Source organism: Onychomys torridus, chromosome 12 (assembly GCF_903995425.1).
Source record: "Onychomys torridus chromosome 12, mOncTor1.1, whole genome shotgun sequence".
NCBI classification, from domain to species: Eukaryota; Metazoa; Chordata; class Mammalia; order Rodentia; family Cricetidae; genus Onychomys; species Onychomys torridus.
In genome coordinates this window covers 35,560,070-35,587,072 of record NC_050454.1, presented here as the reverse complement: position 1 = coordinate 35,587,072, position 27,003 = coordinate 35,560,070, and the positions used below count along the sequence as shown (strand labels likewise).

Below are 27,003 nucleotides of genomic sequence, written 5' to 3'. Positions count from 1 at the left end.
GAGACAGAAATTGGTACCAGGACAGTAGGGGATTGCTGTGACAGACCTGACCATGCTGGTTTTGGGGTGGGGAGGTGAATTATGGGAAGACTTTGGACAGTTAAGCTAGAAAAGCCATTTAGTGCTCAAAACTTGGAGAGCAGTTCTGTGGGAACTTGGAAGAAAAGGGTGTTGAAAGAATGCAGATGATGGATTTTGTCTTAATGTCTTAGTTGTGAAGTGCCACAGAAAGTCTGAGAGAGTCACTTAAAGACTCTAGAGAGGCTGCTGCATATTTTGAGTTAAGAATTCCTGGTCCTAGTTAGCAGGGGCTGGAGAATCAGCTGTGATTAATATGATACCAGGAGCACTGGAATGAACACTTTGCTTTGTTGGGGTAGCTGATGCTGGACAGCTAGAGCTGAGAAATCAGTGGTTTGTGGTTTGTAAGAAGAGATCAAGCGAAATCTTCTGGGAAGTGTTTCTTCAGAGTCAGAACATAAAAATTGTGTTCTAGAGGTGGCTGAGGTTGTCCCTCATGCTGGCAGCCGAACTTGGTCATGTGTAGGAATCTCCCAGGTGGTACTGGTTTTAAAGGAATGAAAGGGGTCATGGAGAGCAGCTGAGGCTTGGCACTGAGAGGCCAGGAGAGGCCATTGGTGAAGGTGCAGCCTCAAGTGAAAACCCAGGACTGAAGGGGTCATGAAGAGAGACCAGAAGAGGCTATCAGTAAAGGCACAGCTCAGTTGTAGCAAGAGACCCCAACATTTTGGAGATGCAGTACCATGGGACAACCAGCAAGAATAGCAGCAGGTGTGAAGTGGAGCCAGCCTAATGTAAATGTCCTCCTGTGGATGCTATCCAAGGTCTTGGGAGAAGCTCAGAAGAATGTGAGTGGATTCCAGACACTGGACATTGTTTTATTTTCACAGTTGGAATTTTGTTTTGCTTTGATTTGTTTATGACTGTGCCTTGGTTCTTCCCTCTTGAAATGAGAAAGTATTTAACTTATTTTTATTTTATAGGAGCTCACAGTTGAGAGACTTTGGATTTTAAAAGAGATTTGGGGTTTTCTAAAGACATTCAACTTTTAAAGAGTTTGAATTTGTAAGACTGGGGGGACTTTTTAAGTTTGTAGAATGTTTTACATTGTGATGTTAATATTAATGTGTGATATTGGAGATGAATAAGAAATGAAAGGTTGTGACTTAATAGTGATGCGTTTGTGTGTCAAGTTTACAAGGGATCAGTTGTGCTAGCTAGTGTTATGTCAACTTGACACAAGCTAGAGTCACCTGAGAGGAGAGAACCTCATTCAGAAAATGCCTCTAGAATATCTCACTGTAGGCAGATAAGCTTTTAGTGCATTTTCTGAGTGATCAGTGGGCAAGAGTCCAGCCTATTGTGGGTGGTGTCATCCCTTGGATGGTGGTCCTGAGTTTTATAAAAAAGCAGGCTGATCAAGCCACTAAGCAGCACCCCTCCATGACCTCTACATCAGCTCTTGCCTCCAGGTTCCTGCCCTGTTTGAGTACCTGTCCTTACTTCCTTCAATAATGAACTGTGATGTGGAAGTAGAAGCCACATAAACCTTATCCCTTCTAAACTGCTTTTGGTCACACTGTTCAATCCTAGTAACAGTAACCCTAACTGAGACAAGGAGTTTTACAAATGTATAAATGAGGTTCACTGGCCTGAAATTTAATTCTTTTTTATGTCTTTGTCATATAATGGCATCAGAGTTATTTTCACATTATGAAATGGCTTGGGTAGTTTTGCTTTTCTGTTTTCTCAGAGAGTTTATATAAGTTTGATATTTTTACCTTCCTAATTCATATATAAAGCTGTAAGCTGTTAGTAGATGTCTTTCAGCATTTTTCTTAATTTTTGAATTTCTGCAGTTTGGTTATATTCATATTTATTTTGCCTGTGATCTTCTGAGTTGATTGGATCTCTAAACCAAAACCTTTAACCAAATTTGAAAAGTTTCAAGATTTTTTTATTTTCCTGCTTCATGACTCCAATTACACACACACACACACACACACACACACACACACACACACACACACACACGATCCATAGGTTCTTATAATTCTTTTTCCACTAAATATGGAAATTTATATACAGATGTTGAGCTGTCTTTGTCTCTCTTTATTCTGGGATTACCCCACTCAGCAGTGAGTGTCATCTCACATCTTAATCTATTAAGACTGTGGCTCTTTGCTGGAGTTTTATCCACTTTTATCACACAGACTCAGTTATGCCCTTAGTGGAAAAATGATTCAGAATTTCCTTTCATTTCCGAACATTTTTCTTTGCTTTCTAGTACTCTCAAGCAGGTTCTGTTGTCATTTCTGGTGTTAATGCACTTGTAAATTTTGCTGAGACTAAGGTTGTTATCTGTGGGCAGCTCAACATGATACAACCAATTCTATCATTGTTGGAACTTTTAATGTCTCACTATCTACTCTACAAACTTAGAGACACTAGTGTCCCCAACAGAAAATAAGGTTTTCTCAAGGTTTCCTATTTCAGATGTGCTTCCTGAATGTACTGATTCCTACCATCTGCTGAAAGCTGGATTCCTGTTTCAACTTTGCTGCACCAGCCAATTTCTGTACGGCTGGAGCAATCATCCTAGAAAATACTCCTAATAGTACATATCCTTTGTTTTAAGATCCTTGTTGTTGGTTGTTTTACTGCTCTTCTTCTCTTTTGGGGGCCCCCCACCCAGCTCCCAAAAAAATACTCAGAGGCTTATTCTTAATTATGAATGTCTGGCCTTAGCTTGACTTAGTTTCTAGCCAGCTTTTTTAAACTTAAGTTATCTCGTCTACCTTTTGCCTCTGGGCTTTTTACATCTCTTCTGGAAATCTTACTCTTACTCAGTGGCTGGCTGGGTGACTGGCTCCCAGAGTCGTCCTCCTTCTTCCCTCATTCCAGATCTCTCCTCCCAGTTCTCTCCTTCTATACACACTCTCTGCCCGCCAGCCCCGCCTACCCTTTCCCCTGCCTCGCTATTGGCCAGTTCTTTATTAGACCATCAGGTGTTTTAGACAGGCACAGTAACACAGCTTCACAGAGTTAAACAATGCAGCATAAGCAAAAGTAACACACGTTGAAATAATATACTACAGCCCTCTGTGTTCCCTCAGGATTTAATCTCCTTAGTTTAGTATACAAAGTTCCTCATGGTGCACTCTGTGTCCTGCTGATACCCCTCCTAGGACTGTTGCTGTTGTGTTAAGTTCTACTCTGTTGCTGGGACACATGGGAACTGTCCATGCTTTGTGATGCTACACTTTGTTTCGGCATATGCATGCATGGTCGTGTGTCTGTGAGCACCCCATCCCCTTTGATGCTTGCTGCTCTTTCTATGCTTCCAATATCAGTCACCAGTTTTATCTGGGTTTGCTTGAATTAATTACACAGTCCAATTCAAATACTGCCTCTTTAGCAAAGTCTTTCTAGGTGATGTGATCTCTGTCCTCATTATTGCCTTTGTATTTGTCTTGGTGATTTCTATGGCTGTGATGAAACACTATGAACAAAAGCAACTTGGGGAGAAAAGCATTTGCTTCACTCACAGATCCACATAACAGTTCGTCATCAAAGCAGTGAAGGCAGGAACTTAAAAGCAGGACAGGAACCTGGAGGCAGGGGCTGATACAAAGGCTATGAAGGGGCGCTGCTTACTGGCTTGCTCCCCATGGCTTGCTCAACCTTCTTTTTTATGGAACCCAGGACCACCAGCTGAGGGATGGCAGCACCCACAGTGGGCTGGGCCCTCCTCCATCAATCACTAATTAAGAAAATGCCCTATAGGCTTGCCTACAGCCTGATCTTATGGAGGCATTTTCTTAATTGGGGATCCTTCTTGTCAGATGACTCTATCTTGTATCAAGTTGATACAAAATCAGTCAGTACAGTATTTAAATAGTATTAGGAAATTTATATGCTGCTAACTTGGTCTATCTAGGTCTTTCTTTTAAATCTATCTTTTTTGTATCCAGAATGTCACATATTGATGAGGATATAATAAAAGATAGCTCCAGCAATGACAATCTGGTTTTGTGTAGCTGTAAGTTTTCTCTGGTCCCACCCAGCTCCCACGGCACCACAATCCTGCAGCCACTCAGACCCAAATACACACACACACACACACACACACACGCACGCACGCACGCACGCACGCACACACACACGCACGCACTACACAGGCTTATATTATTTTTAAACTATGGGCATAGCAGGCTTCTTGCTAGCTAGCTCTTATATCTTAAACTCAGCCCATTTCTGTCAATCTATGTCGCCACATGTTCTGTGGCTTTACCATTACATGCTGCTCCCTGGACTCCTCACTCAGCCTTCCTCTTCTCAGAATTCTCCTCTCTGCTTGCCTTGCCTATACTTCCTGTCTGGCTACTGGCCAATCAGCATTTTATTTATCAACCAATCTGAGAAACACATATTCGCAACATACAGAAAGACATCCACAGCACTTCAATCTACTTCAGAGAAGATATGGGCATTGAAGAAAATGCATATGGAGTTACCTTTCATTGTGGCAAAAATTAGCCACTGAGCAACAAAGTGCCCTCACATGGACTGCTGATAGTATGCTATACAAAATGGACAAACAGGACACAAAACAAAAGACTACCAATCCTTGCTAAGACAAGTGTGATTGCAGTTTTGGCAACAGGAATCCTCTGAGGCCAGGACAATATGTCACCATCGCTGAAATGGCTTTGTAATCCAGAAAAGGTACAGTGCCCTTTCTTTGAAGGCAGCTGAACAGGCAGTGGACTGATGGCTTCTGGTGTGCAGTGGTACAGTAACTGAAACAGTTATTCTTGAAAGAGTAACTAGGATAACAGAGTCTAACCTCTCAGTGGTAGACTGACATTTAATAAAGGAGATGAAGCCACCCACAAGCCAAGAAGAATGGGAAGCTGAATTCCAAAAACAACAGCAATTTCCAGAATTTAAAATCCTGAATCGTGACAGGACACTGGTGGAATTCAAGTTTATCTAATACATGAAATACACTGAATGTGAGGTCGAGCTGTAGGCCTTGTGTACATCCTACTTCACAAATGAGTCTGTCAGATACACTAAACCTGTGGGCTGAAGATGATGCCTCTACATGCAGAGAAACTTTGTGTGATTGTCCAGGCAGCTGGCTGTTTCTGTCATAGCTCATTTTTAGAAGTCACTTGTTTGCACTTCCTGTTTTACTAGGTAATATTATTTCCTTCTTGGGTCTCTGAGGGAGTTGAAGATTAGATAGTTATAGTTTTCCTTGTTAAGAAATTCAAAAATGAAAATCACTAAGAGGTATTAAGTATATAAGTTTGAAAGACATCATAAGATAGTTTTCTGTTGGTGATATAAGTTAGGATAGAAAGTAAACTAGATACATTTTGGACTCACCAAAATAAAATAGATAATAGAATATTTTCTCTGAATTTGTCAAATGCAAATGGACTAGACATTGTTGATGTATTTATTGCTTGTATATATTGCATACAATATTGTACTTATTATATATAGTTTTTCTTATATTAGTTATAACTTTTTTTAAAAAATTATTTTTATTAGACAAAGGGGAAATGTGGTGATATTTTATTTGTGCTGAAATAAGATATTTTATTTGTGATTTGATAAATAAAGCTTGCCTGGAGATTAGGGGGAAAAGGCTAGCCATTTTAAGTAAACAAAGTCAAGCAGCACATGCCCCTAATCCGATCACTTATCAGGCAGGGTCTCTGTGTGTTCAAGGCCATACTAGGGAACACAGCCAAGCATTGTGACACACACCTTTAATCCCAGTACAAACATAGAGACCTGGAGGTCTGTACAAACAGGCCGTGACAAAGAAGTGAGGCAGCTGGGCTAAGAGCCAATGGGAGGGCAGAAAAGCAAGGCATATAAAGGTGTGGGTAGACAAGAAGTAGCTCGCATTTGGAAGCTGCCGAGTCGGTGAGGTAAGGTTAGCTGTGGCTTTCTGTATTTCCCTGATGTCTCTAAGGCTTTAACCCTAAGGCTCCATGTTTTTATTAATAAGACCCTTTAAGATTCATGTTACAGTTTTGCATATAGAAATTGGATGGCTACAGACTTGAAAAGAGAAACTAATAGGGAAGTTCCCATACTATTCTGTTGGTTTTTTTTCCCCCCAGGGGTATCATCTTCTGTGTCGATCGCCCCTGTACAGTTCTGCAGGAATGGTGGAACTTGGCAAAATGGCAGATGCATTTGTACTGAAGAGTGGAAAGGGTTGAGATGTACAATTGGTAAGTTACTTGACTGATACTACGATGACATATAGGTGAGCCTTTTGTTAGTAACAGCAGCACAAATTCTGGAAGCTTTAGTTAAAGACTATAGGCACAATTAGCATAAGGACAATAGCACTAAGATGTATATTCATGAACTCACTATAGCTATGATTATTGTCACAAGACCCACACAAGATTGGTCTGTCCACATTTCATCATGGATGGCGGGGGCTCTAATGAGATCCTACCCCTGCCTGAGGGACTATTGTGAGTTAACAGCTGGGAAAGGCGAATGTATGTCTTTTTTCAGCAGTGTATCTGCTGGTAAATTTGTCCTTACTTCAGTAAATAACCTCCCACTCAACACACCTGTGCAAGAAAGTCTAATTAAACTCAGAGGATCAAACACAACATACGGTCTTGAAAACAGGAGGAGGGGCACTTGTTGGAGGAAAGGGTTTTAGAGGATGGAGGATACAAGAGGGAAGTGGGGGTGAAAATATCTAAAATTTAGTATGTAATTGTATAAAACTGTCAAAAACAAGCACATGCACATAAATATATGAAAAATATTATAAATGCTAAAAATGAGAAGTTTCTTTTTCTTTTCAGCGATCAAAGCCCTGTTTTTCTCCTAGGCTCTATATGGTTGAGATAACTTTGTCCATTCTTCAAATGTCAATTATTTTCTATAATTCACAGGTATGATTTTCCTTTTGGCTCCAGCCTTTAATTCAGGGCAACTAGCAATATGGTTTCTTCAGGTCCTTTCCAGGGGTTATATGCCATTTGACTCTATTTCAAATGTCAGAGTTTTAACATAATTAAGTTTTTTAAATCAAGCTTACTCTTAACTGTCATTAATCATTAACTGTCTATATTCCTCCCAGCTAATGCATACTACCCACCCATGATTTTGGCCTTTTTGCTTATAAAGAACTTATAAAGCTCTTTGCCAATATGGATTATAGTTTTTCATTTCTCTAGATTCTAACTAATTAATACATAATTATTGCTAGTGTGTTGGTGTTCACACCTTCTCTCTACCCCAAGTCTGTATGGTGTGCATTGCAGCTGAAACCATTCACCTAGCCTATTGATTATAATAGAAGACATCTAACTAGAGAGAAAGTATGGAAACTCCTGAACCAGCCAGTTGACTCTATGAATCTTCTTTAAATTACACTGCAAAGGTTCTGAACTTCACCTTTTATCTGGTTTTAAAATTCAAAATGAAATATATAATCTTAGAATGAGAGAAATTTGTTTTCTTTACAGCTAATTTCTGTGAAAATAGTACCTACGAGAACCTTACTTTTGCCAGAATCACAGTGGGCAGATATGGACCTTCTCTGCAAACGTGTCCTGCAGACACCTTAAATGGTATGTGTTTCTCCTGGGATTTCTGTTTAAGCAGCAGAACTGTTAGACTGAGTCATACCTATCATTCCTCCAACTACTGTTAGGTCTCTGGACAAGACAGCAAGAAGGCGTGACTCACTTTCATGCCAGTGTTTGAAGTTTAGTACAGAACTGTGTAGACTCATACTTTCCCTAAAAACCTTAATGTGGATCAGTTGTTAGTGAACTCTTCCTTATCCTTAATTAATTGGAAATTTTTCTTTAGCTTTCTCTGTCCCATAGCATTTGTTCAGGTGACTACTTATTCTTGGAGATGTATCATTTGACTACATCATTTTAAATCAATACATATTACAGATTCCTTCTGTACTGTCTTTCAGATATCTTTCCAAGTAGAGATGGAATGGAGCAGGTCTGTTGTTAGTAGTCCTCTGTTTTCTTGGTCATTTTGGTTATGCATCTTGGCACATTGCTAGTTTCATGATACCTTCATCAGTATGACAACACTATGTGCATTGAGGCATTCCTAGAATCAAGGAATCCTGTTACTACTATGTTTCCAGACAAGATCCAGAATGTTTATCACTTACATCAGTACCATATTAGGTAATAGGTTCTGAGTGTGGACTTAGTACATCCACAGAGCTCCTTCCTCATAACTAAAGTCTACTAGTCATGTAATTTTATCTAAATGTCTTACCTGTCCCTGGATTGCATTAATTTGCATCTTATTAATTTTGCTGGTAGCCCCCATTTCTTATAGAACTGGATGCCCTAAGAATGCAATTACTTTTAAATCATTTATAAATAATGTTTGGTAGAGCAGTAACAGAGAGGAGAATTTCACATTTAGATATTCACTTTTGTGCATCTCCAGACTATACTGAAATTCTAAATACATTATGAGAATCTCTCTCTCCTATATGTCCCTTACTTACTTATTCTAAGTGATTACTTGAGTATCCATGATCCAGCCTTTTCAGAGTTAGGGTTACAATTGCTGTGATGAAACACCATGACCAAAAGCTTGGGGAGGAAAGGGTTTGTTTCACTCACACTTCCACATCACAGTTCATTATCAAAAGCAGTGAGGGCAGGAGTTCAAGCAGGACAGGAACCTGAAGGCAGGAGCTGATGCAGAGGCCATGGGAGAGTGCTGCTTGTTGGTTTGCTCCTTATGGTTTTCTCAGCCTGCTTTCTTATAGAACTCAGGAGTACAGCCCAAGGGTGGTACCACCCACAACAGGCTGGGCCCTCCCCCATCAATCACTAATTAAGAAAATACCCTACAAGCATGCCTGCCTACAGCCAGATCTTAGGGGAGCATTTTCTCAAATGAGGTTCCTTTCTCTCAGATGACTACAGCTTAGTCAAGTTGACATAAAACAAGACAGCACAAACCTTTTGATTAAGACCTCAGAAAGTAAAAGGGGGCTTCAGTAGATTTGTTCTTATGATGCATATTTTATAGACCATACTATATTATATAGGGTACTGTGGTGATACATTGTGCACCCCAATAAAACTTATCTGGGGATCAAAAGACAGAGCCAGCTAATAGATTAGATATAGAGGCTAGACAATGGTGACACATACCCTTGATCCTATCACTCAGGAGGCAGAGATCCATCTGGATCTCTGTGAGTTCAAGGCCACACTGGAAACAGAACCAGGTAGTGGTGGCACACACCTTTAATCCCAGGACTTAAGATCTCATATCTTTGCTTGGGAAGGACACATGCCTTTAATCCCAGGAAGTGAGGACAGAAAGCAGAAAGTTATATAAGGCAATAGGATCAGGAACTAGAAGCTCTTTTAAGCAGTTCATCTGAGATTCATTCTGATTAGGACTCAGAGGCTTTCAGTCTGAAGGAAACAAGATCGGCTGAGGAGTTGGTGAGGTGAGGTTGGCTGTGGCTTGTTCTGCTTCTCTAATCTTTCAGCTTTCACCCTAATATCTGGCACTGGGTGGTTTTTTTTATTATTATTAAGACCTTTTAAGATTCGTGTTACAGTGTACCTATGGATGACTGTTGTCTTTAGTTTCTACATTGTATATACCTTATTTTTTTATGTTTTATAAACCAGGTACAACTTACAAAACATAACTGTGTTCTATGATTTGGGAAAAGTAAGTGTCAGTAACATATCCATGAAGTTCCTCACAGATGCTTGATATAACACCTGGAGAGTGGGATAAGAGAGTAATATTATCATCTTTTATTTGACATTCATTTGATTTGAGCAACCATTATGAAAATGTTTATTATATATACCTTTGAATTTTAGACTGTGTCCATATAATTTTAAAGATATGTATTTTAACTACTAACAAACTCACTTTTAATTCTATGTTAAGAAATCTTTTTGATTGTTTTAGTTTATGTAACAAGTGGTCATCATGAATTTCAATGATGTTTGAGTATATTCATATTTCTGTGAATAATGGAAGAGATACACTTGACATATGGCTGCTTAAAAAAATGTACATCCTGCATGTGTTAAGACTTTTGTGTCTTGCAGTAGAGGTGGGGTCATCATACAAATTAATGAAAACTCCACCCTCCTATTTTAAGTGTTATTAAAGGAATTTCTGATATCAATATTTCTTGTCATTTCTCCAAAAGCAGCTGCTTCCATACTGACCCCGAGGAAAACGTTTCACCTGTGGTCAGCTGTCCTTCTAATTATGATTCCGTCTTTAGATGTTGTGTAATGGTTAGCGATTGGAGGACTGTGAAGCAGAAAGTTCAGGTGATAGCCTGAGAAAAGAAAACTGTTGACTGAGAGGCAATAGAACATCCAGCAGTTGCTGCAATTCCCTGGGATTCTTTGTCTTTGAGGAGTTATCCAGATTTGCACAGACATAAAAGATCAACATATATTTAATAGCTAGTAGGAATTTTTCATACTGATTCTGGTCTCGGCCTCGTGTATCTTCATTGCATCCGATTCAAAGTCATTTCATTCCTGCATGTTAGAAAATAAATCTTTCTTAAAGACAAGGAAGCAAACAGTAACTAACTGGTCCTTGTATGAAGTCCAGTTTCGAGATCAAGACAATTGCCTAGAATACAGCAGCAATTGTTGCACTTCTCTATACTGGGTGTTAAAACAACCTAAACTCTTGACCTCAAGCAACAATGCTTTAGGTTTCTCACAGTTCTATGGGTTGGTTGTGGCAGCTAGAATGTTCATTTGAGGAACATGCATGTTGGCTGTTAGGCACAGCACCTCAAGTTAGCACCACATGGCTTGTCTTTCAGTAGTTAGACTCACTTCCTCTTATGGTACCTCAGGACAGCATGCTAACACCCCAGAAGGGTGGAGACTGAAACTGAGAGAACTTTTGAGGCCCAGGTGCTGGGAGTCATATATTTCCATCACACTCTATTGGTCAAGGTCAGTCACAGGCCAGCCCAGATTCAAGAGTGAGCAGAAGCTCATCCTGGGAGAAGCAGCAGAGTCACACTGGTATGGATCACGTGTGCAGGGATCACTGCATCTATCTTTAAACACTTTTCCCCATTTTTCCTCTTTACTAAAGCGGGGATTCCTTTAGCAACTCGACTGTGCACCGTTTCTGAGTACGGAGAGATATATTTACAAAATGCAACGAGAGGAAATTGCACTGAAAATCTGGAGACCCTGGAAATGCAGGTATGCTTTCTAGTCCATCTGTGGGCACTTGGGGGATGCTCTGAGTCTAGGCCAACTTGTTTGGTCTTCAGATGCCTGATGGTCAAATCAATGCTTTTAAAACTCTCAAATTATAAATTAAGAAAACCTAGTGAGCTAAACTCTTCTTATTTGGTTAAAGTCGACATCTGTTTAATGTTGACATTTAATTTCAGAGTGTTTCAGCAAATGGTAGCCTAGGAAATATTTGCAGACTGTTCAAGTTTTGACTGAATGTAGACCCCTGATTTCAGAAACCAAAGGTGGTCTGCTCCATCAAAATGAATGGGAAAAATGATATGAACAATGACCCTTAGACACAGACAACTCCAGATTGATACTGGTCTCAGGGCTGTATCTATGAGTTAGTAAAATAAGAAGGATTTATGGCTATATATGCTCCTATCCATATGAAATTATATTGACTAAGGATAGAGGTGACTGGGCATGCGTGGAAGCACTAACTCGTTGGATCACGCCAGAACAGGAAGACATTGCAAACTTTGATGTAGGCATTTCTATGTGCAAGCATGTCATATCTTCCTTATCCAACTGGATACCATTTCCATACTAAAGACATCATACTAATACCACCAATTGGTGAGCATTTACTGCTATCAAACACAGAGGATCCTGGACATTACATAGGATTAAGAACTGATAAGCCCACTGTAAGTTTAAGATGTACTTAATTCACCTAATCTATGCGACATCATGATTGACCAACATGACATTCTCTAAAGTTGCCCATTTTTTAACTTCATCATGTTTTGGATGACCGGAAGCTGTGGTTTGCTGTTGTTCAGAATCAAGAAATGGTAGCACATTTGCAAATCTTTAGCGGATGGAAAAAGATCAGACTAAAAATTCAATGTGTTGTTAGTATTGAGTAAATCACTTCTATATCATTGTAACACCAAAACAAAACACAAAACAAAACTTTGGTTAACTGGTTATTTGCCTGTAACATTTAAAACATTTTGTGTATACTACTAAGAGTTTAAATCATTTTTAATTTTTAAATACCGCCGATAAATATTATTATAAGTGAGGGAAAGTATAGCTCTGAGGAGTGAAATGCTTTGGCCAGGGACCTTCGCCAAGCCACTACAAAGCCACTGTTGAATTTAAAATTCACAGGAAACCACACCAACTCCCTGATCACAGATGGGCAGGGTGTGAGTAGGTTGGGAATGGGAAACAGGATGTGTAGGTAGCTTCCAGTCACACACACTGAAAGAAAGAGGGCAGATTCTGGAATCTGACAAGTCAGTGTTTGACTCTCAACTCTGCAGCTTCCAAGCTGCGTAAACTTGTCTAAGTCCTTAAGTGTTACGTGGGAGCTCAGTTTACAGAGCCTTTTCCCATTATGTGTTATGTATGCTCACACCTTAAAACATTAGAGTGCCAAGCACATGACAGAGACTTGGCTGTTGAATTTGACAGTTTTTTTTTTGTTTGTTTATTTTTTGCTGTTGTTTTTTATTCTGTCTGCTGAGTACTCACTCCTTACAAGTGAGTACTGGTTTGATTCTTGAAATGATGGTGCCATCTAGTGTAAAACTAAGTTCATTCTATCTACACACGTTGACCCACAGTTACACAGTGGCATGACTATAGCAGTTAGTCTTAGTATAAGTCAAGCAAGTGGTGAAAAATGAGGAAAATATCTGTTCTTTGTGTTGTTTACACAAGAAAAAAGTAAACAAGAAAAACTCGGAGGGTGCGATGCTCAGGAGGTTGAGGCTCACCTAAATTTCAGCTTGCTCAACCACAGTCTTTGCAAAATGTTTATGAATACTTGTATAAATTTGACTTTTTGAAAAAAAAATCCTTTTAAACAGATAGACAGCATCACAACAAAATCAAAGAATATTTCTGCAGAAGCCCAGTTTTTAACAGCTGATACCAATCGATTAACTGCTGAGAACATCACTTCTGCTGCTATAGTGGTTGGACAGATCTTCAATGAAACCAGAGGGGCTGAAGAACAGGTAAAACTCAAGATTTTAGGTTTGGGATTGTAGCCTATTGGTGGTGTTTCATTAGCATGTGCAGGGCCCTGGGTGAGGGGCATCCCAAATTCTCTTCCTTATCCTGTGATCTGGGTGGTATTTAAGTTAAGGCCATAGGGCAGAGTACTCTTTCTGGGAGATGCACAAAGAAATTGAAAGAGGGCTCCCTGTCTAAACACCCCCTGGAATTGACATGATGATTGTTATTATATTAAATATTCTAGCATGTCCTGGAATGAACAGGTCTCTAGTTTTATCATACACAGTTTAGCAATTGCATTAGGCTGTGACATACATGTTCTTTCCCAAACAAACAGTTTTCCTAAACACTTGCTCTGAAATATGCCTTCAGCTCTACTCCCTTTGTGCAAAGCATCCTCTCAGGTTGGTATTTGGCTTTCTAAAGAGTCTCTAAGCCGATTTTACATGTCTAATATCATGGCCTGCTAAATTCTGAAACATAAAAACGAGAAGTATAATCAACATTTGTCAACAATGGAATTTTTGTATTCATCAGCAGGGTGGTAAGCCATCAATATGAAGTATATCAGCATGGCTCCTTTCTTTTGTAGTCTTTAAATATTTTCTTTCAAAAATTGTTTCAACTACCAAGGGTCCCTTGAGAAGTAGGTTTTAAGTAATAAGATAATGGAAGACATAATTCAAAGAATATGCACTTCCAATTGTAGAGTTTATAGAAAAATTAGTCAGTCAAGACACAGGAATGAAATGCCAAGCCATTATCTCTCTGTCTCACTCCTGAGTTTTCAAATGTAAGAAACTAAAGATAATTTACTGATAGTTATACAAGTACAACTGATAAGTTATGCTAAGCATTGTGAGCTATGATGTTTGGACAGGCAGGCCTGCAGCCATATTTGTGTCTACTTTTAGACAAGCACTTGCTCTTCTGTTCTTATGGCTGGAAAAGGGCTGTGAATGATCTTATCATGAGATCAAATCCAAAATCCTAAACCTCCTTCCTCACCAGCTTCATTATGCTTTTACTTCTCATCTTGGCCCCTTCCTTTATATTCTATAGGTCTTAAACTGAAACTTTGATTGAATCTTTTTTCCTTTGGGTTATCATGCTAATCATGCTATTTTCTACCATGATAGTAGTAATGATTGTGCATGACACATATCTTCTGTGATACGCCTTCTCCCTCCCAGGCAAAAAGAGTCGCTATAACCACAGTGAGTCAGATTCTGGATGCCAGTGAAGATGTTTTTCAGAAAGCTGCTGTGATTAATGAGGACTCCTTTTCCACGTAAGCAACAGTTTGGAACCAAGTTTGGGAAGTAACACTTACCTTCTTAGGTTAAAGCACAAATAGAGGACCTGTATCTCTCAGGGGTGCCCCAACTGCCTGGTGCTTTGGGAATCAAGAGAAAATCCGTGACTTCCCACATGATCTTGCTCCTACATGGAGTGATGTGCGCTAACTCTTGGTTCCAGGGATGGTCATGGCTTAGGAGAAAAAGGCACTGGGATGATTCAGATGACAGTTTGTTCCCTTAACTTGGGTCTAGTGTGGTCAAAGCAGCAACCTCCACACAAAGGTGCCAGCCACCCCAGCTCCCTTCTTGGTGCACGGTGTGGCAGAAAGCAGCCGGCTATAGGATGCAGCACACTGTCAGCCTCCAGCTCACACCTCAGCTCTCTTCCCAAACACTGATAAGCTTTTTGCAGTTTTCCTACAGCTACTTGAAAAAAGGAAAAGAAATCCAACTCCCCTCCTTTGCTTTCTCTTAGGAAGGCTATGTTCCTGATGACTTTTGATTGTATATTTATATCAAAAATCACATTTATTCACAGAGGCCCCTCACTAAAGTACACTGTTTTAAACCCCCTTTTACATGTAAGTATGCTTATTTCAGATAAATGAGAAATTATACACTTGGCAAATTCTTTGAAATTATTTACCTTTATTAATTTGTTAGCATATACTCCAAATATTTTCTCTATGTATACATATTCATGCACTCATACATACTTGTAATTACATAATATATTAATCTATTATCATTTAATAGTTTAAGATATTTTTAAAAATATGAATATCTATACATGTACACTATAATTCTATATTATTGCATCATACGGGTTTATTAGGGCTCACTAGAGGAGCAGAACTGGTAGACAGAATATGTATTACAAATGTGTATTTATTGGATCGATTTACACAATATGGGTTGGGGGGACAACAATGGCTGTATATACACTACAGAGGCTGAGAAGTCCATAGTTGCTCAGTCTGCAGGGCTGGATGCCTCAATAGTCCTGCTGAAGGCCTGAAGGATTCATGGAGATGTTGTTTGAATCTTAGATGGTCTTTTAATAATAATAATAATAATAATAATAATAATAATAATAATAATAATAATAAACGGAGCCAGATATCAGGGTAAAAACTGAAATATCAGAGAAGCAGAACAGCCAGCCACTAATTCTTCCCTCTACAAATTCTTCAGCCTAAAGAGAGAGTGAGTGCCTGTTTCCTCATGCCTTATATACCTTTCTCTGCCCTGCCATCTTACTTCCTGGGATTAAAGGTGTGTGCGCTTCCCCAGCAAAGGCATGAGATCTCAAGTGCTGGGATTAAAGGTGTGTGCTACTACCTCCTGGCTCTATGTTTAATCTAGTGGCTGGCTCTGTCCTCTGTTCCTCAGGCAAGTTTATTAGGGTACACAATAGATCACCACATGGAGAACTGCTGGTCTTTGGTTCAGCTGGAAGGCCTGAGAAGCTGGGTTCCAGTATCAACACAAAATGGCAGCAGCAACATCAAAGTAGACACAGTGGCCAGCAAGGTGAAGACGGCAGGCAAACAGGACTGTCTTTCCTTTCGTCCTCCTCACTTCTGGCCACCGCTGGAAGGGTCCGCCTGCTCTAACAGAGAATCTTTCCTCCTTCAGCTAACTCTTCCTGAAATACCCTCACAGGTCCTCCTCTTCTATAACATGGCCCTGCACATGCCACACATGTGTGCATATGTGCACACTACACAAATGCTTGTTTAAAAACTGACCCATTGCAGCGAGGGAACTTTTCTCTAACCAAGTCTCTGTTTGGTAGACTGTAGATGATGTTGGTCTTTTAGTATGTCTTTTAGTATGATGGACAACCAACCTTCTGTACAGAATCATCATTTGTATGACCTCATACCCTTAAGGGACATTCCTCCATGTAACTCTTCAGTTTGTGACTGAGTACAGCCAGCATCTCCTTGGGGTTACACCCTCAAAGTAGAAAAGGGGTACATGTGAAACAGAGCACTCAACAGACCACAGTTCTGACAGAACGGGCAGAGGTCATGTAAACAGTTTGACTGGTGTATTTCATGGCTTCAGAGTCCAAGAGGAGGTTGGATCCTTCTCATGGGGCTGAAGGTACCTCTTTTTTCTTAAAGTGGGGAAGGAGGTAACCATGAGCTCCAGAGTCTATGTTCACTGAAGATAGAAACAAAGGCCAGAGGAAGCCCTCCCGCTGCTAGTCAGAGAAGGATCTGTAGTAGCAGAGTATTACTAGAGTAAGGAGGTGGGGAAATGTGTTTGGTAAGAAAGAGAAAAGATGGAGGTTTTATCTGAGAGTTTTATAGGTTAGGACATAGATGACAATACCTCGCTAAGAAACAATTATCCATTTACTGGCTTACGTATAGAGAAAAAGCCTTGTGTAATTTATGTGTAACATGCTGATGACTTCATAAAAAGGTGGTTAGAGGAGAAATACACCTCAAAACATAGACTCCACTGAACTACAAAGCTGTGCAACCAGTCCCCACTTCTCCTTCATCTCATGCTCTGTCTCTAGCCCATCATTTTCTGAGTGTGGTCTATCGGTTTACCTTATACCATGTGGTATTGGCAAAGTTGTCATGGATTTTGACCCTTCTTTCATTCACTTACCCAATTCTTTTACTTCTTCCATTAACCTCACATTTCTCAGGAGATTCAAGCCCTCTGTGTTTGTGACTTCTATATCTATGATCCAACCAACTACAAGCTGAAATTACTCAGAAAAAAAAATGAGCTGAACATCTTGTCATCATCCTCTAAACAATACATTAGAGCAAGAATTTAGATACACTTTATATTGATAGGTTGCATAAGTAATCTAGATATCATTTAAGTGTACAGAAATGAAGGCATAGATTTATAGGCAAGCACTGCATCATTTTATGCAAGAATTTAAGCATTGTCAGAATCCAATGTCTGTAGGTCTAGAGGGCCCTGGAACCAGTCAATCCCCTATAGAAACTGAGGGACAGCTATACTCTTGATGAGCTGCCAGTGACCTCTTTCTTCATTCTCCCTCTTTTAGTGGGAGGAAACCAAATTTGCTCAGGGGAACCCTGGATCTACAAACTCCCATCTCTTGAGCTAGGCCTAGGTGCAAAGTCTCTTCCTAAGCCAGGACTCAGCCACCCATCTCGCTTTTCCTTCTGTCTTCTGTTACTCATACTTTCTTTTGATGTCCCTCGGCTATTGAATTCTCCTTCTAGTCTGTTTATTTAGGGGAAAGTAAAAATAAGAAAGATGAAAGTTAAAGGGAGGAGGATGATAGGAAAGAAAGACTCTTATCTAGCCAGGCTTCAACCCCATCAAGAGGTCACAGTAGAGTGTGCATTCTCCTCTTCTAAACTGGGAGGGGCAGAATCTCCAGGTAGCCAAAGCTCTGAGGCTCTGAATAGGGTTTCTGCTGGTGGCAGTAATATAGTAGAAACAATGAGGGTAGGCTTTCATTTCTCCTTTTGAATACTGGTTGCAAAGGCTGATCTATAACCCTGGATCCTTGTTATACTGAAGGTTAATGTAACATTAGTTGCATAATTAGAGATGTAAAACTGTCTCCCTACCACTATCTACTCTATGCATTTCCCACTGGTTTGCATTTCTGCTCTAGTAAGCTTTCTTGAGTTATCCACTTCAGTTATCCTTGACTGTTGTGGTTACTGTTTCTATTGCTATGATGAAACACCACGAGCAAGGAAACTCATAAAAGAAAGCATTTAATGGAGGGCTTACAGTTTCAGAGGGTTAGTTAGTCCATGACCATCATGGTAGGGAGTATGGCAGCAGGTAGGCAGGCAGGCATGATGCTGGAGCAGTAACTGAGAGCTTACATCTTATCCCATAAGATGGAGGCAGAGATCGGGGGCATTCTTTGTGCCTAATCTTCTGTGGGGTTCCCTGAACCCTGGGGGGGGGGAATTTAATTGAAACATCCCATTTAGGGCTGAGTGTTCCAAAACTTCTCTCTTTGCATAATGTCTGTATTTGTTCACATCTGCTGCAGGAGGAAACGTCTCTGATGGTGGCTGAGCAAAGCACGGATTTATGAGTAGAGCAGAATGTCATTAGAAGTCACTTTATTGCTATATTTTTCTGTTTGTTTTTAGAGTAGTAGTATTTGGTTTTACCTTAGATCCCTGGGCTAACTTGTATTAGGTTCTTGGTCACCCAGGCTGTGTCGGGTATGAGTTCATTCTATCTTGTGGAGCGGGTCTAAAGTCAAATTAGATAATGATTGCTTATTCCCACCAATTCTTATCAAATGAAACTTCTAGTACCAGAATAGGCAATATCTAGTTGAGTTATTGCCCTATGGGTTCCCACAGGAACCCCCAAATAATCCAGGCTGTTGCCAAGACTATAGGTTGCCCTCCATAAACTGTGAGGCAATTGCTCCCCATTGCTGAAGACAATACTTACAAAATTCATTGAACACGGAGAAGCTGAGCTGGTACCTACATAGAACCTTCACATCTACATGCTAGCATCTTTGTTACAAAAATATTCTACACACTAATTGCCAAAGGAGAAACCTAAACATCAGCCCAGCCACAAAACCTCTTATCGACAGTGCTGCCCTGCCTGCAAGACATGCTTGTGCAATGGTGGTACCAAGCTTGTGGGGTAACCATCATAACATTTTAAAAATTACATGTGATAAAGTAAGACTCTGGTGAGGAGGACAGACACAAATACACATACAGGTAATTGTCATGTCACCGTGACTATATGGGTGGCGGGCTCATGCCTTTTCTAATGTAATGAGGGAGACGACACAGCTCTGAGTTTATGACAAAATGTTGAGTTGTTATGTTTCGTTGTATGCAGGCTAATTGAGCAAATGGAGTCCTACTCCTTTTCTCTGGGTGACGAGACAGTGGTGGAACCCAATGTAGCGATCCAGTCAGTTACTCGAGGCAATGACATGGGGTCAAGTGTTCTCTTCTCTGTGCAGAAAGGTAAGCTGTCTATCCCCTGCCCCTGTACCAGTAAAGAGCAGTCCACTGCCAACCGCAAACAATTCCCGGTTCACCAAAATGCAGGTATGTAAAATTCTACTTGCTCTTTTCTCATAGGATCGAGTGATTCTCTAGTTTCTGGTGGAACATCTATTAATAAAACTGCAGACAGACTCAATCCAGATGGACAGACTGAACTTCAGATCTTGCTTAATACTGGGCAAAGTATGTCTTCAACCTTCTTCTTTTTTTTTTTTTTTTTTGCGTTGTTTTGTAAATACATTCAAATTCAAGGGATTACTGACTTGAAATCCATGAAGGGAGGAATAATCCTAGCTTAGTTTTACACCTAATAATTTTGTTTGAGTGTCTTTGGGCTCTAATACATTACAGTAATCTCAGTTCTACTATTTCAGGTAACAGAGAATCCCTCTGCATTCCAAAAACACCTTAGAGAATAACAGATTGAAATAATAGTGCTAGGCATATAGATCTGTATTTCTATGAGACTCTTACACTCATCTGAAGAAGAATAAAAGAAAAATAAAGAAAGCTAGGAGTAAGAATAAATAAACATAAGGATATAAGTGAATAAAATTATAAATTAACAAATGCTAGGCTTGATCAACAAAATGGAAAATGGATTCGATGAAAAACTATGAAACCAGCCTCTACCAAAGCCGATCAAGGGAGAAGGAGGAGGTGTGGAAAAGGAATAACTAAAAAAATGTGGAGACTCGAAAATAACAAGATGCAAATACATGTTATTCTAAGAAATCTAAGTATTTGTAAAAAAAAATATATATATGATTTGTGTAATAGATGCTCAAAATACTATAGCACTGAGGGGAAGAGTGAGCAGGAACAACGCTAATTCCTAAAGAATCTATGCGCTTGTATGGATTTCAGTTTCATCTCAAGCATGCCGTTCTTTTATTTCAAAAAGAAAATAAGAACTCAAAGTGCTGGTTTAACATCTGTATTTTGCTTTTGCTTTTTTATCTTTTATTTACATTTAAATTTTTTTTCAAGATTTTCATGCATGAGTACTGTATTTAAATGACTGTTTTTCACCCCTTCCCTTCTCTCCCTCTAACTCCTCCTGTGTCCCCTCCTACTTACTCTCAAACTCTTGACTTTGTGTGTGTGTGTTCTTCTGGTTACACACACACACACACACACACACACACACACACACACACACTACAAAGTCCGTTTAGTATTGCTTGTATGCAGATGTGTTTAGAGCTGACCACTTGTGACTGGATAAATTACCAGGGAGCCCGTCCCTGAGAAAAACTGACTCTCTTCCCCAGCATCTGTGTTTTGCTTAAAAGATATTATTAAATGTAAATTTTAAGGGAAGGAAAAGTCTAATTTTATTTTAGAAATCATAAACATAAATTTGTTTTTGGTGGATTAAAATGGCTTATTCCTACAAAATAAAATAAAGTGAATTTTGTCATATAGTATCCAGAAGGGAAAGATGTGGTGAGGACAGTTTGCTGTGAAGAACATGAGAAAGCCATACATTCCCTCCCAGATAGAAGCTAGGGAAGAATAACTGGCAAAGTAGTGACCAAGAGACCATTAGGGCATTGCCTGTCTCCTTCTCAAGTCACGTGATGGAATAGGCACAGCTCACGGCTGCCATTTTTGTCACATCACTTACGAAAGAAAGAATAAGTGCAGTGTATGCAATTATTCTGTTAAAATGTACATTTAGGAACTGGGGATATGACTCAATGGGTGAGAGAATTTCCTTTGTGCGCCTGAGGACCTGAGTTTGGATCCCCAATACCCATGTAAAAAGCCAGATGTGGATGCCTGAGCCCATAACTATAGGACATGAGGGGACAAGAGGAATTCTGGGACTTGTTAGCTCCAGGTTCAGTGGGAGACCATGTCTCAAGAAAGTAATTAGAGAGTGGTAGAGCAGAACACTTGATGCATGCACAGGTGTGTACACTCACGTACAGATGTGTGACTATGCCACACACACAAAGATGTGCACTTTCTTTTCTTTTTTTTCTTTTTTCTTTTTTTTCCCCTTCGGTTTTTCAAGACAGGGTTTCTCTGTGTAGCTTTGCACCTTTCTTGGAACTCACTCTGTAGTCCAGGCTGGCCTTGAACTTCTAGAGATCCGCCTGGCTCTGCTGGGATTAAAGGCGTGCACCACCACCGCCCGGCAAGATGTGTACTTTCTATTATTTCTTTTGCTATCTTGCATGTGGCTAGCAGCTGTGTAAGAAGTATTCTCAGCTAGTTCTGTTTGATCATTGCCATGGCCAGGCAGGTACAACTTCCACAGTTGTAACCAACCCTACAGGACCTTCAATGACTCCATTCTTGGATGTTCCAAGAGAACGGTTTCACAATAAACGTCCCAGCCCTGAGATAGCTGATGAGTGTCAGAGCAGAGATGGTGAGGAGTGCCTGTGCCAAGACCCAAAGCTTCCATCAAATTTGGTGCTTTGTGACCTAAGGCATCCGCCCTGCTGTCATCAAATGGCAGGCAGACCTTGGGGAAGCTTCTCTAGGCACAGCCATCTTGACAGACAGTAGCTCTTTGCTCTTACTTGCTCAATGCTGAGCTAATCGAGGTACCAAAAGCTGGGTCTACCCATAGGTCCTGTCTCCTCTCTTATGGCATAGAAAGCATTGTGTTTATAACTGAGACAGAATAGGCAGAAATGTGTCATCCCCATATAGGAGATAAGAAAAGTGAACCTCAGGAAGAAATCTATGGGCAGAAAATTAGCAATTAGCCAATCATGAGTTGCATATATTAATTATGGCTATTATATATAGGCTTACAATATAGATCTGTATGCCAAGGTTCGTTCTATCTATCTATCTATCTATCTATCTATCTATCTATATCTCTCTCTTCCTCCCTTCCTCCCTCCCTTTCTCCCTCTCCTCCTTCCCCTCTCCATTTCCTTCCCCCAATACACACACACACACACACACACACACACACACACACACACACACACACACACACACTGCCAGTTATAAGCCCCAGAGAGTTTTGTCTTCACTTATGATTGACCAATTATAAATTATGGTTTCCATAATCCTCTTCTTGGCTTTAATTTGCTTTAGCAACTCACATAGCTCAGGTAGACACATTTACCAGCTTTTTATAAGGGTCATTACAAAGGATACATATGAATATAAACACAAGATGAGGTATGAGTGAAGGGGTGCAGAGTTTTGGTACCCTCTCTGGGAGTGTACCACACTCAGGAACCTCCACATACTTTGCTATTCCAAAACTTTCTGAACTCCATCCTTTGGGTTTCCACAGACACTTTAATTGCATAGAAATAATTGAAGCATAGACGAGCATGTGGAAATATGATTGGACAAAGAATATGATCTAATGCTCATAAATAGAATAGGGAAATTCAACAAGTCTAGTAACACTCCTCTTCAAGACTGTGAAGCATCCCTGCCTCTTGGACCTGGGGTAAGATATTTATTTAGATGAAATCTTAAAATTTACTAGATCAGAAAGGCCAAGAGAATGTCCTGATGGCCAGCCCAAGAAGAGACACACTGGCTTCCCATGGTCTGCACTGTGTAGGTAGTTATGAACCCACAGCTGTGCACAGCAATGATATATATGCATGCTGTAACATTACCACACTATAGTGCAATCAAGTAAAAGCTCAGCTGGTGAACTATTTTTTATTGTACCTTATTCAAATATGAAGCAACTGTGCAGTTCCACAATGACCTGAAACTTTTACTTTTGCTCACTACCAGGTACATCTATTGAATATTAATGTCTATTTTCTCCACAGATAAAAATTCATGTGGTTTTGTAGTGTATCAAAACCACAAACTTTTCCAATCCAAAACTTTCACCGCTACATCAGATTTTAGTCAAAAAATCATCTCAGGCAAAATAAATTCAAGCGACCAAAATCCAGATGTTTCTGTGCAAATGGTATTTAATCCCACGGTGAGTCTCCCCATGAATAGAAATTTAAAACATTTGGTTCCTCTTAATTAGAAAACCAGAAGTAATTTAAATGAAAGAACTCTACAGTCCCATGCAGGCTTCCTGGTTGTTGGTTTAGACTCTGTGTGTTTCCAAGAGCCAGGCTAGCCTTTTCTATGGGATTTCCTCTGAAGTCTCTGAGGCCCCTGGCTCCTACAATCCCTCCTCCCTCTCCTCAGATGGACTAGGCCCAATGTTTGGCCATGGGTCTCTGGACCTGCCTCCATCAGTCACTGGATGAAGGTTCTCCACTGACAACGAGGGTAGTCACCAATCTGGTCACAGGGGATGGACAGTTCAGATTATACATCCACTGCTGCCAGGAGTCTTAGCTGGGGCCATCCTTGTAGACTCAAGTTCCCATGCCTACCCACCCACCCAGAGTCCACCCAGGAGATCTCATCTATTTCCCCTGCCCAGGGAGATTCATGCATCCCCTACTTGGGCCCTCCTTGTTATCTAGTCTCTCTGGGTCTGTGGATTGTGGCTTGGTTATCTTTTACTTTACGACTAATATCCACTTATGAGTGAGTACATACCTTGTTTGTCTTTCTGGGTCTGGGTTACCTCACTCAGGATGGGTTTTTTTCCTAGTTCCATCCATTTGCCTTCAAATTTCCTGATGTCATTGTTCTTAACCAAGGCCCTCTGCATATGTGACAGTTGTGTAACTTGGTCTATTTGTGGGACTTCTGGCAATGGGAGCAGGGATGTCCCTAGTGCTTTCCTCAAGCTGGATTGCCTTGCCCAGACAGAATGCAGGGGGAGGGCCTTGGTCTTATGGCAGCTTCATGCTTTGCTGAAGCCTGTGGGAGGCCTGCCCCTGTCTGAGCAAATACTGAGGGAGGGTGGGAACTTGAGGGGAGGGGAGATGTGGGGAGGAAGTGGGAGAGGAGGGAGGAGAGGCTGCCTGTGGTCAGGATGTAAAATCACTAAATTAATTTAAAAATTTAACCATGATATAAGAAAAAAAGAACTCTACAGAACATCTCTTTGAAAGCTCTTTTGAAGTAATCGTTTAAATCTTACCTAATTTTCTGACAAGCTATCTGAAGAGAAAGTGAATTAATTTGATTTATATCCTTATGTACTTTCTTTGATTGGGTGGTTATTTAGTTTGCTTTTGGGACAAACTCTCACTATACAGCTCTAGCTGGCCTTGAACTTGGAGCAGTCCACAAGCCTCAGCTTCATAAGTTCTTGGATTCTAGCTATATGCTACCACACCTGCCTTTTTGTGTCCTTATTCTTCCTTTAGTCTACAAGGAGGACATTAATCCTTAATATGTACTTACTTCTCTGGGGACTCTTATCCTATTAGATTTTTTTCCCTATCCAATTAAGCATTGAACATGTCACCAATTCACAGTATGACAGAAGAGAATTCCAGCTTCACTCCTATGCCTGTGTCTACTGGAATTTTGTAACGAGGGACTGGGACACACGGGGCTGCCAAAAAGATATGAGCTCTGCAGGATTCCTTGGTTGCCGCTGCAATCACACGACCAATTTCGCAGTGTTGATGGTAAGAATGTGCAACTTATATAGGAGGTGTAATTTACATAGATCATAAGTTCAGATACAAATGGGAGGTGCAGGGAATGAATGAAGGGGTAGGTCCAAAATGGAATGTGCTAGAAAGAGAGTAACAGCTTGTGGTTGTTGTTTACAATGTGGTCTTAGGGGAGAAATAGACATGTTTAGGTTGGCACTGTGTTTTTAAGCATGGAAAGGATACATACATGTGAAGAGATGGTGCGTCCTACTGGATGAACTCAGAGTGAGGTCCATGAGAGAGAGGAACCATTTAACATACCTGGCCATATGTAGGCCACATTTTCCTTTGCTGCTGTCCAAGTTGCTGTTCTTGCTGGAAAAGAAATAGCTCTTAAATTCTTTATGTTTTTCCTATAGGTCTGTTCTCCCTTCCTTAAGCCTGTCCATGGCCAAGCTTCCCTGTACAGGGGGTTTGATTAAAAAATAAATAAATAAATAAATAAATAAATAAAGAAAGAAAGAAAGAAAGAAAGAAAGAAAGAAAGAAAGAAAGAAAGAAGGCATATTTGGCCTCTGGCTGGTTATTTTAAGCAATGTAATTCTACAATACTGACTTATATTAATATTTTTTTAAATGCTTGGGATAGCTTATGTTAAATTATTTTTTTCAGACTTTCAAAAAGGATTACCAGTACCCCAAATCTCTAGACATATTGTCCAACATTGGCTGTGCTCTGTCCATTGCTGGCCTGGCTCTGACTATCATATTCCAGATTGTCACCAGGTAAGAGGAAAAGGGATGCAATGACAAGCAGTTTGTCCTGTGAAAGGGACAACCTGCTATCCTGATTGTAATTTATTGGGTGCGTTCATTTCAGAATTTAATTTCTCTAAACTAGAAGGAAACTCAGTCAACATACTCGTTTCACAGAAGGCACAACCCCAGAGAGGCCGAGCTAAAGTTATGGTAAACATATAGTTACAAATTAGACAAAGGTTTTGACAGCAAATCAGTATAAGCACAGCCCATAGATCCTGCAGCTCTTTGATGTGGAATGGAGCATGTCTAACAAATTGGATTGCAAAAGAAGAAAACATTGATGAACAACTAAGGTTTGAAAATAATTTTTAAAATAAGTAAAGTTTTCAAATGATGAAACTTCTGAAGTTATTGTTTCATAGCTTTCTGTTTTTAAGAAAAAAAATCTTTAAATTTTAAGTAAGTACTTACGAACATATTTCTTCTCCCCTGTTTTTCCACTGGACATCTAATTTTATATCCTTTGTGGGGTTTTATTGTTGTGGTTATAGGCTGCAGGACAGTTTATAAAGAGAAGGGGCTCCCTATGGTTTGGTGTATCTTTTATTCCTTGCTTTAAGAACCATCCTGGGCCTTATAAAACTGTAACTATTGAATTTAAAACATTTTTGCCTAATTTTATAGGTTTGTAGGAGAATTACCATTTAAATAAAACGTAAGCAAAATAGCCTAGCATTTTCATGTAAATGCATCATGTTATTGTATTTTTAACTTTTAAGAGTATATTTGGCATTGATTTAAAACTTACAAATGATTTTTAAAAAATAAACCCTGGACTTTTTTCTACATTCAAGCACAAGTTCATCTGTTAATTGGTAACGTTCTATTTTGAGGCAGAAAATGCCATGTAGAGGCTCTTCTGCATATAGTCTTTGTATATGTTTGCCAATGCTCCAAGCTCAGAGATGTAGAACAGTTTCTTACCTCTCAGGAGTCTGGGGCTTACTGGGGCTAGTCTAGTCTAGCTAAGCTCTCCCAGGAGATGGTAATCAGAAAAGAGCTGGGATGTGTCCTCCGGAGGTTCCTCAAGGGCAGTGGTTCTCAACTATCTTAATGCCGTGACCCTTTAATACACTTTTGCATGTTATGATGACCC

General features: G+C 40.0%; 1 protein-coding gene across 1 annotated transcript in view; it reads left to right on the top strand.

Annotated features, from left to right (window-relative positions):
• Positions 1–27,003, top strand: part of Adgrg7 (adhesion G protein-coupled receptor G7) — a 54,921-nt gene that overhangs the window by 11,393 nt on the left and 16,525 nt on the right. The window contains exons 2-11 of the mRNA XM_036203187.1: positions 6,168–6,281; positions 7,545–7,649; positions 11,176–11,288; positions 13,151–13,300; positions 14,495–14,592; positions 19,448–19,578; positions 19,696–19,803; positions 23,391–23,551; positions 24,960–25,115; positions 25,759–25,871. Coding sequence (XP_036059080.1) covers positions 6,168–6,281; positions 7,545–7,649; positions 11,176–11,288; positions 13,151–13,300; positions 14,495–14,592; positions 19,448–19,578; positions 19,696–19,803; positions 23,391–23,551; positions 24,960–25,115; positions 25,759–25,871 — 1,249 coding nt within the window. The remainder of the gene's footprint in view (positions 1–6,167; positions 6,282–7,544; positions 7,650–11,175; positions 11,289–13,150; positions 13,301–14,494; positions 14,593–19,447; positions 19,579–19,695; positions 19,804–23,390; positions 23,552–24,959; positions 25,116–25,758; positions 25,872–27,003) is intronic.